This window comes from Aethalodelphis obliquidens, unplaced genomic scaffold, assembly GCF_003676395.1.
Source record: "Aethalodelphis obliquidens isolate GAN/ISIS:26980383/991018 unplaced genomic scaffold, ASM367639v1 scaffold96, whole genome shotgun sequence".
In the NCBI taxonomy this organism is placed as follows: domain Eukaryota; kingdom Metazoa; phylum Chordata; class Mammalia; order Artiodactyla; family Delphinidae; genus Aethalodelphis; species Aethalodelphis obliquidens.
The window spans coordinates 1,465,068-1,484,063 of NW_020838040.1; the positions used below are offsets into that span (position 1 = coordinate 1,465,068).

The 18,996-nt window shown below is 36.4% G+C and overlaps 1 protein-coding gene across 3 annotated transcripts in view; it reads right to left on the reverse strand.

Annotated features, from left to right (window-relative positions):
- Positions 1-660: 660 nt before the first annotated feature.
- The window catches only part of LRRTM4 (leucine rich repeat transmembrane neuronal 4), an 882,815-nt gene continuing 864,479 nt past the window's right edge, over positions 661-18,996 (reverse strand). For 2 of the 3 annotated variants that reach the window (XM_027095932.1, XM_027095934.1), the window contains one exon: positions 661-1,880. In XM_027095932.1, the coding sequence (XP_026951733.1) occupies positions 1,659-1,880 (222 nt within the window). In that variant the 3' untranslated portion in view covers positions 661-1,658. The remainder of the gene's footprint in view (positions 1,881-18,996) is intronic. The other variant, XM_027095933.1, reaches the window with a different exon arrangement.

Here is an 18,996-nt window from a genome sequence, read left to right on the forward strand (position 1 = left end):
TTAGGAGAATTTGGAATTAAATGGATGCCAGCTATCTATTTAGTTCTTCAGAAAACCCACTAGTACCACCACATACTAGCACCATTCAGAATGCAAAATCTCACTTAATAAAGGATGACAGAGACTATATAATTTCAATTTGTTTTAAAAATATCAAATCAGACCAGTGGTTAGATCAGGATAACATCCATAGTGAATCAGAGAATTGATGAGATATAGCATCACAGAACCAAGGAAGTCAAGTGAAAATGGTTCAACTGATGTGTGCATAGGTATTTCCTTTGTTAAAAAAAATGGGTGATCACTATGCTTTTTTCAGATTAGTAATCAATTTCCACACAGTTCTTGCTCTCCTAGAAGATCATTCAACCTCTAACCCTTTCAAGGACACTTATTTTTTTCTCATATTGTTATTTAATTCTATTTGAGTTACATCATGTCTCCAGAAGTAATTATGAATCCAGTTAGTGCATAAGATATCTCATACTTCTTTTTTTCAGGACTTCCTTACCTGAGGGTGGAACATACAGAAGGCACTTGATAGATACCAACATATTCTTCTTAAATTACTCTGATATAGACTAGAAAGATTCTATAATATAGAGACAAAGCACTCAACATTAGGTGGGCTGTGGTGTACCAACTGCAAAATAATATGTTTACTTTTCCAACATTTTTTTCTTTTATTGATAAAAATTACACAAAAGTTAATTGATAATTTAAAAACCAAGGTTACACATTATCTTGTGTTTAGAAATTTGTAGCTTGGCAGTTTCATTCATTGACCACATGGCCTTTGTTCTTCATATACCCCTAGTCCAGGTGAGAATATTTCAGATTGTCTTCTCATTTGGAGATCTTCACATGTCTTTTTATTCACTTCTCACATAGTGAAAGCTCACAGTGAGGACTGCCAGTAGGAAAAAAAAAAAAATCAAAACTCACTTTGTATACAATGTGCCTTGAAGGATCATTTGCCTAGATTTTGATTCCAGTGGCTTTGTCAAACTTTGTGGTCAACCTTATTTCTTTGTGGTCTGTGGTACACCAAATCTTCTTTTGGTACAACATAAGTTTGAACACCCATGTTGAGAATTGGAAACAGAATTGCTTGACCAGGAAAAAAATTAAAATAAAACAAACCAAACATGAACAAATGACATTTTTAAGAGAAAAATGAAATGAAAGCAATTTTAATAATCTGTTACACACACCTAACAAGGAAAACTGTATTGTTTCCCCAACTTCCCACCCACACCTGGTTTGATGCTCCCCCTCACCCCCCACCCCCTGTGGTTCTCCAGCCCAGGAACCATGCAGTGTAGAAAAAGCAAAATATACAAACAAACCTATAGGTAGCTAAGGTGAAATCTATTTTTATAAGAACTTGACACTTTTACTATTTACATCCAGGAACATTTCTGTTTGTATGTTTTAAAGCAAAGAGAATTCTGTAGTTCTCCTGGTTATGCTGCAGGTGCATCCACTGCCCTCTTTAAGCAGTTTTTCGTTTGTTTGTTTCCTTTCGTCTATGTCATAAATGTCTTAGGAACGATGAGGGAGCTGGGTTGCGTGATTTGGACACCCATTCTCCTTTAAAATGAAGTCCCTCCTTCCCCGCGTCGAGTTCCCCAATGAGGAGTTAGTTGCCTTTCACGTTAGTTTGTTATTCTCTCAAGGTAAATGGCTGGGGCTGCAGACCTGGCTATGGTGGTGATGAAGCTGTGGTCGGGCCCGAGCTCCAGGCTGGGAGTTTCGTCCTGCTCGAGAGACATTGCTTCGTAGCCCTTGTTGACATGGAGTGGCTGGTGAGCCTGGCAGTACCTGATCACTGGCTGGTCGTAGCTATAATATGGCAAGGGCTTCACGTGGTGTAGGATCTGGTTATGAGAAAGAAAGATACTTATTATAAAAATGCCTTGGATGAGAAGATGACACTCATAGGATTGTATTTTGTTCTCTTTCATGGTGTTTTAAGTCATCAATTGCTGATCCAACTATTAATAAACATTAAACAAAATAACGCTTGTTAGTATGTAACTCGGTATTGTTTTGTCCATTATATATCGTTTTATGTACAAAGCATATATATACCTTGTATATGAAATCATATATAAAGACTTTACAGTGTGTGTCCTATCATCTGTCCATCCATCATTTATCATCTATCAACATAGCAGAAAGTTAGAAACAACCTAAATTCCCATCAAAATTTAACATAATTAGGTTATGTTAAATAATTTTAACATATATTATGTACATGTACATTTGAATGCAGATAATACAAAGATTGGGGAATATCAACCTGTGTAATACGGTAAGACATGATATTAAGTTAAAAACTTAAGTTGTAAGGAATGTAGAGTAGGATCCATTTTGTGTGAATAAAACTGTGAACATATAGATAGATTTTTTTTTACTTTCAAAAATATGTTTATAGATCATTGAAATCTTTATTGTGGGCATATATAAATTTCATTTAACGTTTTTTTAAATTACAGTTTCTCACAGATTATTACTAACAATTCTATAATTTCTGAACAAAAGTACTCTAGAATCATGAAAGTGGGCACATGAAAATCATGAAAGTGGGCACATCTTTGCATTCATAATAGTAATGCTGTTGATTTTAAGCTAATAAGCTAAAATGTGTCTAATGTTAGAATAATAAACCTGAATAATGGTCTATAGAAATCTCTTTAATAGGAAATGCTGAAAATGTTAAAATTATAGTAATTTTCATTCTCTGTACAGCTTTTTATTATACCACACATTTCTTATAAAGAAAAATGTCTCAAAACTAGAAAAAGGAAAATGATGATTGCTTAATTCTTGCTTTCACGCTACAGCATTTCTCATAACTCACTAGATCCAATATGACTCTTGATAACAGTCCACAAATGATAAAATTGCAAACCCTTCACTGTCCTGTAAGGTTAGAGGTAGGGGTGACGTAAACCATTGTCTCTTGGCTCCTGGCTCCAGCCCCAGTTCTGTAGTTGGCTTTATGATTCTGGGCAGGGGCTTTGCATACCACATTTCTGTTTGACCTGCTGCTCCCTGTTAGACTTTGCCAGTGGGGTCCACTGGAGGGAGATGGCAGGACTAGAGAAGATAGAAGGACTGCTCCTATGGTGGGCTTCCTCTCTGCTTTTTCCTACTCCAGATATTTACCCCAACAACACTTCTTCATTCTGGCTGCAGCAGTGCCTTTCCATAACAGCAGGTGATTCTGGTTTGTAATCTTTTCAACATTTGCATTTCTGACATTTGATCTCATCATGTCCCCCACAGAGACTCTAGCACCAGGGAAATATGAGGTTCATCTCCACAAAGCTCCTCCTCCAAGTGTTTGATTTTTAATGATGAAGATTTAACATCTTCCTTTAGTTCCTTAATTCTATAGGTGGTAAGAGTGGCAGTATTTCCTGAAGTTGCTGTCTATGTTATACTATGACACTGTCTTTTAGCCTTTGCATGAACTTAGCACAAATTCTGTATTTACTTAGCACTACTTTATAAAATTCTTTGTGAAAATCCCTGATAGGTTGTCTGTCTCCTGACTCAACTATATCTGGCTCTTTCTGTAGGTTAAACTGCAGAAATTGATAAGTTGTTAACTGTGGCTTAATTGTTCTGTAGGAAGTTAACTAGTCATATCTCACTTAGCAACCTTATTTTCAGAATTCATTCCTCCAATTACTATATAAATACCTCAAATGCTCTTTAAACTAGGTCTTCTGTTTTCATCCTGATATCCTCATTAATGTGTTGAATAAAATTATGACACAAATTCACTGTATGTTTGTATGAGAAATATGTTTTTAACACCTCTATACTTATTAAGATAAAAGTCACCTCCTCACATTTTTAAAGATATAGATCAAAGCAATGTTTTCTATGGCAGATCACAACTCATTAGTGAGTTATAAAATCAATTTAGTGAATCCAGATAAACATTTAAAAAATAGAATTAGAATAGAAACTATCAGAGTATGTCATATGAGTAAAGGTAAGTTGTTTCATAAAAGTTTTGTTTCACATTTGTGTGTACATATGAGTATGTGTCTACTGAATCATACTGTGATTTTTTTTAAAAATTGGGAATCACAATAAAAGATGCTTTTTAAAAATAATCAGAAAACATATTCAGATTACAGATTATTATAGTATGATTAGCAATAACCTGAATAAATTTCCATCCTGCTTTAAATTATTCTTTTTTTCCTAACTCATAATTCACTGTTTTTCTCAATGAATGAGAAAATTAAACTAATATATATTGTTTTGTTTCTATGATGGGGCACATTTACTTCTAATTAAAAGCAAACACTATTTTCAGCAAGTCTTTTAAGAAATATTGAGGAAGAGGTAACTTCTTTATATTTTGATATAACCTGAATATACAATTCCATTCTCAAAAAATCTGAAAGAAATACATACTAGGTCAAAGTTGGGATTTATACAGATAGTTTTTTAGACATTAGACATTAATTTCTCTGCTCATAGTGGAAGCAAGGAACAAATTATAAGACAACATGGCCAAATTACCAAATATAAAGTTAGGTCTTCCCCAAATCAATAGAATTTTTTTTTTCTTCTTCTTACTCATATAGGTCTGTTTGTCAGCAAGTTCTATTTTAGGAAACCTCATTGCATTTTGAAGTGTGTTGGATAGGTTGAGATATCTGTGATTGGTGTCATGGGTCACCAAAACTCTGAAAAAGAGTAGAAATCAAATCATATTATTCTGACATTTCAGCAGGAAGAATTTTATGAAGAAGACCTCCTTGGGCTTCCCTGATGGTGCAGTGGTTGAGGGCCCACCTGCCAATGCAGGGGTCGCAGATTCAGATCCTGATACGGGATGATCCCACATGCCGCAGAGCAGCTGGGCCCGTGAACCACGGCTGCTGAGCCTGCGCTCTGGAGCCCATGAGCCTCAGCTGCTGAGCCCGTGTGCTACAACTGCCGAAGCCTGCATGCCTGGAGCCCGTGCTCTGCAACAAGGGAGGCCACCGTGGTGAGAGGCCCACACACCGTGGTGAGGAGTGGCCTCTGCTCGTTGCAGCTGGAGGGGGCCCACGAGCAGCAACGAAGACCCAACACAGCCAAAAAAAGATAAAATAAATAAACATTAAAAAATAAAAAAGAAGACCTCCTTACGAGTTACATAGTCCACTCTTACTTTTGTTGTTGTTGTTGATAGGTGAAATAGTATTACTTGAAAATATAAAAAAACTTTCACCGAATCATTTCCAATGACAGCAACATTCATAGAACATTTTTTGCACACTTTCATTTAGAGGAATGACTCATTATCTCCAAATTAACCAAATACCAAAAGACATCAAAATAAACATTAAGCATGGATTGTGATTTTGTTCACCATCTTGTATCCTCATGGATAGTCTTTCTCCAGTCATTGCAGTGAGAAGACACTTGAATCTAAAAACATGTATGAGCAGAGAATGTGAGAATAAGACAGGGTCTTAAAGACCCTTCTGAAAACCAGGTTAATCTACGGATGAAAACCATTAGCTCATTTGTGAACATGGTTGAATTTCCAGTATAAAATAAAATCCCTAAAGTTGAACTATAATAGGAAAGAGCAATCCCATATCTAAGATACCGTGGTATTTGTCTTCAAACGTGTCAAGGGACTTCCATTAATTTCAGAGGCTTAGGTTTACATATAGCATCACTTCTGAACTCAGAAAATTCATTTTGCTGTTACAGTTGTACCAGTTTATTTTTATGTCAATGAACAAGGGCTTCTGCCATATTCTTTGTTGTTTTTGAGACAAGCTTAAAACCTCTAGCAGGGTGAAAAATATTGTAAAGTTATCCTGCACAGAAGCCCGATAGCAAGACTTCAAAAGCCAAGTGAATTGGCAAGCTCTGAAAGAGTATCTGCGGTGTTTGCTCCTTTATATTTAAAGTCTAGTCTGTAGGGCACTGTGTAATCAGCTCACTTTGTGGTTTCTGAGGAACTGCGAGACTGAGGTTTTGTACTACATAATAATAATGTACAGTACATTAACCGCCCGGATCCCTGTGTGTATCGTTGTTTCCAGCAGTCAAAACAAAGTAAGCTTAAGTTCCTCTTAATGTGTATTTGGTATTTTTGTAAATGTGTTCATAGAGCTTTTCCAAATGGTCCCTGTGTTCCATCAGCTCTCTGATGGACTTCACTCTGTAGCACAGCACAACAACGTTGCTTAAATATGGCCTCATTCACATGCTTGACTGCTCATTGACTGCCTTGGAAGGTGCACTTTATTTACAGATACTGGGTGTGGTATGTGGAATGAAGGGAACTCATTGGCGGAAATATACTAAAATTCTGTTTGTTTCTCTCGAGAATATGAATATTTCAACTCAATTGCATTTAAACTTTTATAGAGACATATAAACTTCTATAGAGACATATTTCATAACTAAATTTGAGGTAGGTTACAAAGGGGAGGAAACATCATTATCACTAATTATAAGTCTCTTTAATTATCCCAAGCTTCCTGTGAATCCACTGAAAGAGGGGACAATAATGATAACTCCTTTACCTCTATAAATTTCAGATAACTCTGAAAGTACTCCCTGGTTCTCAAGAAAGAAGAATATACTGAAAAGGCATATTCCTACACAAATTTTACTCAACTTTGATACTGTCTTTCCTGGAAACTGTGCCCTGTCTTTTGTTTCTATTCAGAGAGATGCAAGGACATGAAGGGTCACAGAGTAGCTCATTAACAGGGGCTTTCATTCCTACTTTGTGCATTCAGAAGCTTAACATCTTTAGTCTGTGTGACCGTTTTCTAAAAACATTATTTACCTTTTGCCTAGAATATGTTTTTCTTCAAATATACAGAAGGGAATATAAAAGGACACACTTGTCTCAATTACAGTGGCCCATAGTGTTAGATATTCAAAGAGGGAAGAGGATAAGGGGATATTTTTAAATCTTCAGAGAAAAAGCAAAATTATAGAGGGATATGTGGCATTTCAAAAGTCTGAAAATTGCTTCAAATCCCAGAGTTTTACATCCATAATAATTATATTTAAAGTGAGAAATGAATGTCTCTAGATAGTGAATGTGAGAGCAAAGTGGACTCTTGATATATGTGATCATGAAAGGCTTTTGAAGTTCAGTTTTGTTTTGAACATAAAATTCCAATATCATTACCCTCTTTTTTCAAAGGTATTAGCATTAGTTATAAGTAGTTTAATAGCCTGATCATTCTAAAATTACTATGCACTATCATTAGTTTTATTTATTAACTTTTCATGAACATTGTTCACATTTAAGTATGAGTTCTTTCAATCGAAGTCATAAAAAGTTGATTTTCAATTTCCTAAATGACATTTGGTCTCTAATTTTTAGAATGAAAGTGTAGTGCCTAACTACTCAGACCATCTAAAAAGTACTATCCTACAAATCTGAATGAGGAATTAAATATAGTTGAGTTGCCTAATGAAGATGGACACTTGGTTTATTAGAAAAAAATTGAAAAATGAAGGGCAATAGCTAAATGAATATATAACTTAGTCTTTATTCTACTTACTATATTAATATTAGACAAGAATGGACAAGGAATAAGAAAATGTAAACAAGTTTGAGTACAGGTTTTTTGCAGGATTTTGATACAAGCCGATAGAACCTCAACTCATTTAAGTTAGTTAGGTAAAATGGAGACAATTGACGCATAGACACAAGAAATGATTTAACAGCAACACTGAGGGAAGTTCAAGGTTACCACTAGGTCTCAGGAGCAACTGAAACTAGGAACACAAATGTTGCCAGGGTCCTCTCAGTCAACCATGCCTTATAATCTCTGCAAGTTATCTTCATGTCCTATCAGTTTCTCCTACATGACTACGACAGCTCCAAAGCTGTACATGTTCCAGACATAGTAGATTCCATAAATGATCACAGTTCTTAGTAGCTCCTTTCATCCAGAAATTAGAGCCTATTTCTCTTTGCCTTTAATACTGGCTGTCCTTGTAACTTTCTTTGGGCAATAGAAAAGTGGCAGCAACACTGTTTGGGTTGCAAGGCATTTAGGATCCTGGCCAGGCTCGCCACCACCATGAGAACAAGCCCAGGTTAGACCACTGAAGGATGGAAGGCTTGTGGAGCAACTGGGGCATCTTAGACTAGCTAGCACCCCCTACAGCCCAGAGAAGCTCATCACAGGCACATAAGCCAAAGAGCAAAAATACCAGAGGAGGTTATGAGCATCTGACTGAGCTGTAAAATTAATAGTTCCTACAAACCTGATTCCATCCTTCATGTGTCAGTTGAGAGAATTAACAATTACCTTTTCATAAATTTTACTTTCTTGGGTTTTGAATATCTAAAGACATTCATAATATAAAAGAAAAGAGACACGATAAGTAATGATCCAAAATAGTTTTATCAAATGACATTTTTAATCCCATTCTACAATGAAACATTCTTATTCATTTTTTTAAATACAAGCTTGCTTCTTCATTAGAAAACACTTTTTATCTAAGCATTTAGTTTCTTCTAATTAAAAAGTAAAATTTTAATATCACATGACATTAAAAAAATAGAGATGTTTGTGTGTTTTTCTATCATCATATCAAAGACTCTTAGAAATTCCTGCAAGATAGGAGAATGGATCAAAAGAAAACTTTACTAGCATATAATTCAGTGCAACAGGAGGAAAGCTAGTTTGGGCTGGGGAAAGGTCCTTTGCAAACCTATGAGACACTCACCAGCTTTGGGTGTCCAGGACGGTAAGGAAGGAAGAAAACTCAGGATTTTGAACAATTCCTTGGCCAGGAGTAAAACCAGGGAGAGATGCAAGAAGAGAATAAGCCGTCACTCCCAGATTCACACTGTGGGATGCGAAGTCAAGCAAGGGTGTGCCTGAACCAGAAAATTCACCTTCTATTTTAGAAAATGGCGAGTTTTTCAAGTGACAAAAGTGAAACAAAACTCTGTCTGCTGTTTTATTTCTTGTTGTTCAGCTGCCTTCACCAATAGCTTCTCTCTCTCTCTGTGACCTACAAACTTCAACTAATTCACTAATTAATCAAAATCTATACACACACACAAAGACCTTCCTCCCTAAGCAGTAACTATAACAGTGAAGAATCTCCAGAAACAACAAAGATTGAAGAACTCAAGAGAAGATGATAAATCAAGGGATTAAAGGGCAAGATTTGCTAAAAATGAATAAAAATAAAAATAATTTTAAAGGCATTCTTATTGAACTTCATCATCTAGACACTGATTAGGTACGTAGTAGGTATTCACATATTGATTGAATGAAAGAACAATAAAAATCTTATCTTTCCCCTACTTTGTTTTAAAGATTAAAATAAGTCATAAATGTGAAAAATGTAAAATAATCTATTAATATTTGTTAACTACACTCAAATGTATGATCTTTGTTTTAGAAAAACTTTAAAGGAAAAAAAATGATAATGTTGCAAATTAATAACTGCCCCACTTCCATTTTGTTTACAGGCTAAAGTGTGTACAGCAGCTCTGGCACATAAACTGCACAATGCTAGACACACTGCATGTTGACTTTTTATATTGACTGGACTCTTTGGACCATTTCAAACTTAAGTTCTGACAAAATTTACATGATAGCATTTGTTTATCTTGTTCTGGTCTTATTTAAAGGTGGGAATGTGTACTATTTGTGCACTCATGGTTGTCCAAATTTTAACTTGTAAGTCAGTGCTGGGAAAACAGAACAGAACAGAACAGCTCTCCTACCAGGATGCCATGTTTGTGAGGTGTCCAGAGAGTTGATTAAGTTAATGAATGAGTACTAGCCATTCTTTGAAGTTCACTTTGACTCCATTAACAGGGAAAATTATTACATTAGCAGCACTCTCAGCATTCAGTGAGATTTTGGATTAATGAGCTGGGTTAATTAGCTAATATTAACATCTAAAGTCTTTCCTCCTGTAGCTCTGGCCCCTGAATTTGAAAAAGTAAGGTCTCCCCAATAGTGCAATGAAAATGAACATACTATTTAAGTGAAATCTATATAAATTTGCTTCCAAAACACTTACGTAAAAAATAGAGACAATAAAATATCAAAACCCACATTTTCCCCCTAAAAAATATATGGAAGTTTCAACGATATACAATGATGTGCAAAAGACAAGTCTTTTCTATAACAGAACTTGAGTCTGAATCTACTTCCCAAAATTTGAAAACAAAACTATACAAAAGAAAACAAATAAAAAGAAAAACAAAACTTATCAGCTCATGAAACACATTCAATTTAAGATTTACTTTGTAATCCTCTCTCAGAAATTTGGAAAAGGAAATAAATAAAAGGCAGCAGGAATGCCAATACTAGGAAGGTGCAAGCAACAGGCATTAGAGCCATTTTCCTTCCAAGTTCACTTCCAGTTTCTCCACACTGTTCAGAGTAGCTTATTTCTAGTTTCCATATGAAATTTTGTAGTATGTATTTTGTATAGTTTTTTTGTTAAATCATTAATAGTGTCTGTAACTTGCTTTATACAAGAGTGTATCTCATCCAAACATGACCTGTTCTGTCTTTGAAGATATACTCACTTTGTGATCCTCCCAAATAACCAATACAAATAGTGCAGTGAGTATTCAGTAAAAGCTAGAATATGTTTAAAAATGTAAAGATAAAATGAAATGAAATTCACAAATAAGGAAGGTGATTGAATTTCTTGCAGTCATGTATCTTTTCAGACTAGAATTGCATATCACAGGGTAAAAGGTTAGAACCAAATGACAAAAGCAGAAGGAAGAAAACCCCAGAAGAACATACACATACTTGATAGAATGAGATGAGCAACCTGAGATGAGTAAGAGAGTTTAAATAGAACTTCTTGGGGGACTGGCTGATCCTCATGAAAAAGAAGCATGGTGATGTATGTTTACTTACAAAAATCGGAGAAGCCCATTTAGAAAACACAAAGTTTTTATTCTGGTTGAATTTTAGACTAGCACAGCAGAGTGATGCACAAGTCATACTGGTCTCATATTTTTTAATAAAATGTGTTAAGACCGAGATTAATGCCTGGATCTCTGCCATGGAGTACTTTTGAGGAATAATTACATAAAAAGTAAATTTGCCATTATAGTTCATTTATTTATGTATTCATTCATTTACATGAAAATTACTTGTCACAGAGGTTGGCAAACATTTTCTGTGAAAGGCCAGTAGTAAGTAGTAAGTAAGGCTTGTAACCCATATAGTCTCTGCCATAAATAGTCAACTCTGCCATGATAGCATGAAAGTACATAGGCTTTGACAAAATGTAAATGAGTGATCATGGCTCTATTTCAATAAAATTGATTTATGAACATTGAAATGTGAATTTGATATAGTTTTCAGGTGTCACAAAACATTTCTACTCTTCTGTTTTTTTTTCAACCATTAAAAAAGTAAAAACTATTCAGGTAGTGATCAATTTACTGTATACTACACATTGTAGTAAGTATCTGCAAGGTATCTGAAGAAGAATAAAATAAGGGTATTTTACTCAGGAGCTTATTCAGAACCGATAGAATGAGGCAAACCCAATTCCACTTCCCTGTGTTTTATATTGAATAACCCAAATCAAGAAAGCAGAGGGAGAAAAGTGTCCCAGCCAGCGGGCATTGCAGGTTTCCTTGTGAAGATCCAGGTCTTCCACTTAACAGCAAAGCTCTCAGCTGATCCAGGCAAAGAGCTGGACTCACACAACCTTGGTACTTAGAAGTCAGACTTAAACCTCCAGGTGGGAGTTCTGAAGTCACCATTCAAGTCATTTAGAGCAAACATGCTCGGGAAGAATAAACGCCCAATAACCCTTTAGTGAAGACCTTAAGCAACACTCTTAAGCCAGTGAACATGCCCCTAGGTGTATGATGGTTTATAATGCAAAGCCCAAAAGAATTTTGGTGATTTTGTAAAAGGGGTTAGGTTCACAGGTCATCTAATTATAAACAGGTTTTTGTTTTGTTTTGCTTTGTGAGAAAGTTAAAAAGCCTTTTTCATTTCTCAATCTCACCAAGGCTTTGTCCATATCTGGGTCTTTGTACTCACCATACCCTTTGCCTGGGATATTCTTCTTCCAACTCTTTGCAGTGAAATTATGCTAATCTCTTGAGGCACAGTTTAAACGTCATGTTTCTAGAGGGACCTTCTCCAATCACTTTGTCTACAATGCCATCCCATCCCTATTCACATACGTAAGCAATACCTTGTTTCAATTCCCTGTTGTTGTTTTTTTCCCGTCACAGCATTTATCAAAATGTTAAATATCCATGATTATATTTTGTTTCTGTACTGTACTGTTTTCCCCCAATGCTGTCAGAGAGCTTTTCTGATTGGTTTGCTACTTTCTGGCTAGAATATTCCAATAAATATATGGTAAAAGAATGTATGAATTTATGAGAAGTATTAGAGAATTGGGTTTTATTTGGAAGAGGTTTGTCTCAGAAACGGTGAACTCCTCCCTTTCCTTTCTCTTTTTCCACTGTCTCTCATCCATTCTAAGCTTTGAATATAAAAGAGATGTAGGATAACACACAAACATTTCTCTCTACAAAAATTTGCATGCCTGACATTGTGCTGAGACCTAAAGGTATGAGAATGACTACAGGTATCCATGACCTTAAGGAATCTATAGCCTAATATGGAAGACAAATGTGAGCAGATTTACAATGTAACATCACTTGTGGTAAAATGCAATACTGGAGGTGTATGAACAATGACAAGGAAGGAAAGAAGAAAGAATAAGATGCTTATCAAGTGGTTCCTGATTCAAAGAACAAATGTTTATGAAGTCACCAAGAGAAAGCCTGGTACCACATGTAGCTTCAATATAGAGTAAGCATATAACATGTTGCCATGGCACATGGCTTCCTAAGTGCCATTGAGAACCTACTTCCCAAGTGGTGTATAACAAAAAGCTACTCTTAAAAATTTTAGCAATCTACCCAACTTACTCACAACTTGCCCTTGTACAGAATGGATTCCACACCCTCAGTCTCTTCAGATATTGTCCGCACCTCTCAGGCCAACACTGAAAATGAAGTGTTGCAAATGAAGCATCCCAAAGTTATGTTAAGCAGTGAGACTTACCATACCTCTGGAATATGGAGACAGCAGGGCATTGCTACAAGCTGCTTTCTCAGCTGTTGCTGAGAAACAAAACAATCAACCCAAGCCACCCTTAATGGAAGCCAAAAAGTACTGCACTTAAAGCAGTAGTTCTCAGGCCTGGCTGCAACTTAGACATCTGTGATGATTTTTAAATACTTATGTCTCGGGCTTCCCTGGTGGTGCAGTGGTTGAGAGTCCGCCTGCCGATGCAGGGGACACGGGTTCGTGCCCCGATCTGGGAAGATCCCACATGCCGCGGAGCAGCTGTGCCCCTGAGTCATGGCTGCTGAGCCTGCGCGTCCGGAGCCTGTGCCCCGCAACGGGAGAGGCCACAACAGTGAGAGGCCCGCGTATCGCCCAAAAAACCCCAAACAACAACAACAAAAAATACTTATGTCTTATCCCTACCCCAGGTCAACTAAATCTGAATTTCTAGGGTATGGCCTATTAAAAAACAAACAAACAAAACAACAACAAAAAACAACAAAACACCTCAGGTGATTCAAATGTGCAACTACGGTTGACAACACAGCTTCTTTTTAAATTTAGAAGGCTTTCCTTTAAAGAAGTAGGCCCAACAGGGAGTACACAGTATGATTTAACTAATTTCCCACACCTGCCTGGCTCAAAACAAAGCTGATTACTTCCCAATCAGAAGTTGACATACATGTGCACATAGGTGTACCTTCTTTTTTCTACCTTTCCAATTAAGTTTTTCTTAAGTTCAATTCATTACTGCTAATTATGTTGTCTCACCAATTTCAGCTTCTTCATTTGGTCCTATTCATATTCTTGTTGGTGATTATTCTGTCATCCTTTTAGTTATCATCAATTTGGCTATGTATATATTCTACTCTTTTGTCTAAAGTTAGGTGTAATTCAGTTAGGTAGGTTTAACAGCTATCATTATACACATGTTTTTTAAATAGCTGCTTGGAGGGTGAATTTACCTTGCCTTGATGGCAAAGTGCCCATAAATGTTCAGTCAGCTGGAGAACTCCTTTGGCTAAACATTTTCACAATCTATTTATTTTCTTTTTTTAAAGTAATTTAATTTGCTGGGTTGGTAGTAATAGCCCATTCCACTTTGCACTATGGGGAAGAAAGGATAATTTTATCTACTTAAAAGATAATAAAGACTCCCACTGTTTAAAAATATCCACACCTTCCAATTGTTTCCATCAAGTGATAAATTTAAAAGAAAAGAAAAAGAATTAAAACTCAAAAGTGTTAGCAAGTAAGCAATAATGACTAAGAAAAATCTTTGGGGAGCATCATTAAATTTATCTTTGCTTTAAAGAAACCTGATACTCAATTACATAGGGGGCTGTAAAAGGGGGTCTTCTGCTGCTGAAATTAGTAAAAGTTGACTTATAATTGATGAAATTCACTACCTGTGGTAGTAAATCAGAGGAGGAAATGATCTGCAGGTATGAGACTACAGACATCAGCTTGAAGAAGCTGTTCTTCCACCCTCCACCCACCACTCCCATTGCCAGCTGCCACCCACCCCAAAGATCACAGGACTATTTACTTGCCTCTTACTATCATGTTCCACCATGGGCTACCAGGTCAACATGCTTATATTTTCCCAGCACTACAGAGTATTAACTTGTATAGACTACCTTCATAGGTCCCTATTTTATTTATTTTTAAATTTAATTTTTTAAATTGAAGTATAGTTGATTTACAATGTTGTGCCAATCTCTGCTGTATAGCAAAGTGACTCAGTTATACACATACATTCTCCTTTTTATATTCTTTTCCATTATGTTTTATCACAGGATTTGAATATAGTTCCCTGTGCTATACAGTAAGACCATGTTGTTTATCCATCCTATATACAGTAGTTTACATCTGCTAATCCTACACTCCCAGTCCTTCCCTCCCCCATTCCCCTCCCCCTTGCCAACCACAAATCTGTTCTCTACATCTGTGAGTGTGTTTCTGTTTTGTAGCTAGGTTCATTTGTGCGATATTTTAGATTCCACACATAAGTGATATAATATGGTATGTCTTTCACTTTCTGACTTACTTCACTTAGTATGATAATCACTAGTTGCATCCATGTTGCTGCAAATGGCATTATTTTGTTCTTTTTTGGCTGAGTAGTATTCCATTGTATATATGTACCACATCTTCTTTATCCATTCACCTGTTGATGGACACTTAGGTTGTTTCCATGACTTGGCTATTGTGAAAAGTGTTGCTCTGAACATAGGGGTGCATGTATCTTTTTGAATTATAGTTTTGTCCAGGTATATGCCCAGGAGTGGGATTGCTGGATCATATGATAATTCTATTTTTAGTTTTCTGAGGAACTTCCACAGCATTTTCCATAGTGGCTGCACCAACGTACATTCCCACCAACAGTGTGGCAGGGTTCCCTTTTCTCCACATCTTCTCCAGCATTTGTTATTTTTAGACTTTTTAATGATGGCCATTCTGACCATGGGAGGTGGTAGCTCACTGTAGTTTTCATTTGCATTTCTCTAATAATTAGTGATGTTGAGCATATTTTCATGTGCCTACTGGGCATCTGTATGTCTTCTTTGGAGAATTGTCTATTAAGGTCTTCTGCCCATTTTTTGATTGGATTGTTTTTTTATTGTTGAGTTGTATGAGCTGTTTGTATACTTTGGAAATTAAGTTCTTGTCTGTCCCATTATTTGCAAATATTTTCTCCCATTCCATATGTTGTCTTTGTTTTTTCTTTTCAATTTTTTTTTAAATATTTATTTTATTTTATTTATTTTTGGCTGTGCTGGGTCTTCGTTGCTGTGGGCAGGCTTTCTCTACTTGCGGTGAGTAGGGATTACGCTTCGTTGCAGTGCACCAACTTCTCATTGTGGTAGTTTTTCTTGTTACGGAGCACAGGCTCTAGGCACGTGGGCTTCAGTAGTTGTGGCTCACAGGCTCTAGAGCACAGGCTCAGTAATTGTGGAGCACGGGCTTAGTTGCTCCATGGCAAGTGGGATCTTCCTGGACGAGGGCTGGAACCTGTGTCCCCTGCATTGGCAGGCGGATTTTTAACCACTCTGCCACCAGGGAAGCCCTGTTTTTTTATGGCTGCCTTGCTGTGCAAAAACTTGTAAGTTTGATTAGGACCCATTTGTTTATTTTTGTTTTTATTTCTGTTGCCCTGGGAGACTGCATAGGTCCCTATTTTAGAATGAAGCTAAATTGAGTAGCTGAATTGACACAATCCAGAGGAGTTTGGTGAATCCATCATACTGTGGTTCATTTTTTTTTTTTTTTGCCAACACCCAAAATCTAACCTTTTCTGAGTGTCTAAACCCACTCTACACCATGACTATAATAGTATTTTCCCCAACCCAAATTTATTTTCTATATTTCCAAAAAAATTCCACCCTGGCTTCTTGAATTCTGATTCGATCATTAACTACCCTTTATCCCAAACCACTTCAATGAATTGCATGTAGCTTCCTCAGCTGTTTATTATAATTCCCATACCTTTTACTTCTGACTATCTCAGCAGCAGATCACTTCTAATCTACTGTTGTGTTCTAGTTTTATCTGTTTCTCCTAGATCCTGACTTCTGGGTGCTTGAAACTAGTCAAGGTATTTAGCCTAGATTCCTAATTTCCCACTGCTTTTAATAGTTTGATTTGAAAGCTCTTATTTCTGAGCTATATCTTAATACAGATAAATCATGACACTGAGCAAGGAAGATGACACTTAGTGAATATGACTAAGAATGCTCAATAGAATGACTAATTTTTTAAGTGCCAACTTAATTGTGGTTTACTGTTATCATTCTTTTTCTGACTTAACTTCACTCTGTATGACAGACTCTAGGTCCATCCACCTCACTAAAAATAACTCAATTTCTTTTCACTTTATGGCTGAGTAATATTCCATTGTATATATGTGCCACATCTTCTTTTTCTATTCATCTGTTGATGGACACTTAGGTTGCTTCCATGTCCTGGCTATTGTAAATAGAGCTGCAATGAACATTGTGGTACATGACTTTTTTTGAATTATGGTTTTCTCAGGGTATATGCCCACTAGTGAGATTGCTGGGTCATGTGGTAGTACTATTTTTAGATTTTAAGGAGCCTCCATACTGTCCTCCATAGTGGCTTGATCACCAACAGTGCAAGAGGGTTCCCTTTTCTCCACACCCTCTCCAGCATTTATTGTTTGCAGATTTATTTTTTTTTGATTTATTTTTAATTTTATGTTTATTTTTATTTTTTTTGCGGTATGTGGGCCTCTTACTGTTGTGGCCTCTCCTGTTGCGGAGCACAGGCTCTGGACACAAAGGCTCAGCGGCCATGGCTCATGGGCCCAGCCGCTCCGCGGCATTTGGGATCTTCTCGGACTGGGGCACGAACCCATGTCCCCTGCATTAGCAGGCACACCCTCAACCACTGGGCCACCAGGGAAGCCCTACAGATTTTTTGATGATGGCCATTCTGACTTGTGTGAGGTGATACCTCATTGTAGTTTTGATTTGCATTTCTCTAATGACTAGTGATGTGGAGCATCCTTTCATGTGTTTGTTGGTAATCTATATATCTTCTATGGAGAAATGTCTATTTACTTCTTCTGCCCATTTTTGGATTGGGTTGTTGTTTTTTCGTTATTGAGTTGCTTGTAAATTTTGGAGATTAATCTTTGTAAGTTGCTTCATTTGCAAATATTTTCTACCATTCTGAGGGTTATCTTTTTGTCTTGTTTATGTTTTCCTTTGCTGAGCAAAGCTTTTAGGTTCCATTGGGTCCCATTTGTTTCTTTTTGTTTTTAGTTCTGTTTCTCTAGGAGGTGGGTCAAAAAGGATCTTGCTGTGATTTATGTCATAGAGTGTTCTGCCTATGTTTTCCTCTAAGAGTTTGATAGTGTCTGGTCTTACATTTAGGTCTTTCATCCATTTTGAGTTTAATTTTGTGTATGGTGTTAGGGAATGTTCTAATTTCATTATTTTCCAGGTAGCTGTCCATTTTTCCCAACACCATTTATTGAAGAGGCTGTCATTTCTCCATTGTAGGTACTTGCCTCCTTTATCAAAAATAAAGTAACCATATGTGCATGGGTTTAATCTCTGGGCTTTCTATCCTGTTCCCGTGATCAATATTTCTGTTTGTGTGCCAGTACCATACTGTCTTGATTACTGTAGCTTTGTAGTATAGTTTGAAGTCAGGGAGCCTGTTTCCTCCAGCTCTGTTTTTCTTTCTCAAGATTGCTTTGGCTATTCGGGGTCTTTTTTCTTTCCATGCAAATTGGACATTTTTTTCTTTTGGTTCTTTAAAAAATGCCATTGGTAGTTTGATAGGGATTGCATTGAATCTGTAGATTGCTTTGGGTAGTACAGTCATTTTCACAATGTTGATTCCTCCAATCCAAGAACATGGTATATCTCTCCATCTGTTTGTATCATTTTAATTTCTTTCATCAGTGTCTTACAGTTTTCTGCATACAGGTCTTTTGTCCCCTTAGGTATATTTACTCCTATGTATTTTATTCTTTTTGTTGCAATGGTAAATGGGAGAGTTTTCTTAATTTCTATTTCAGATTTTCATCATTAGTGAATAGGCATGCAATAGTTTTCTGTGCATTAATTTTGTATCCTGCTATTTTACCAAATTCATTGATTAGCTCTAGTAGTTTTCTGGTAGCATCTCAGGGATTCTTTATGTATAGTATCAAGTCATCTGCAAACAGTGACAAATTTACGTCTTCTTTTCTAATTTGGATTCATTTTATTTCTTTTTGTTCTCTGATTGCTGTGGCTAAACCTTCCAAAACTGTTCATGATTAGTGGTGAGAGTGGACAACTTTGTCTTATTCCTGATCTTAGAGGAAATGGTTTCAGTTTTTCACCATTGAGAATGATGTTGCCTCTTGGTG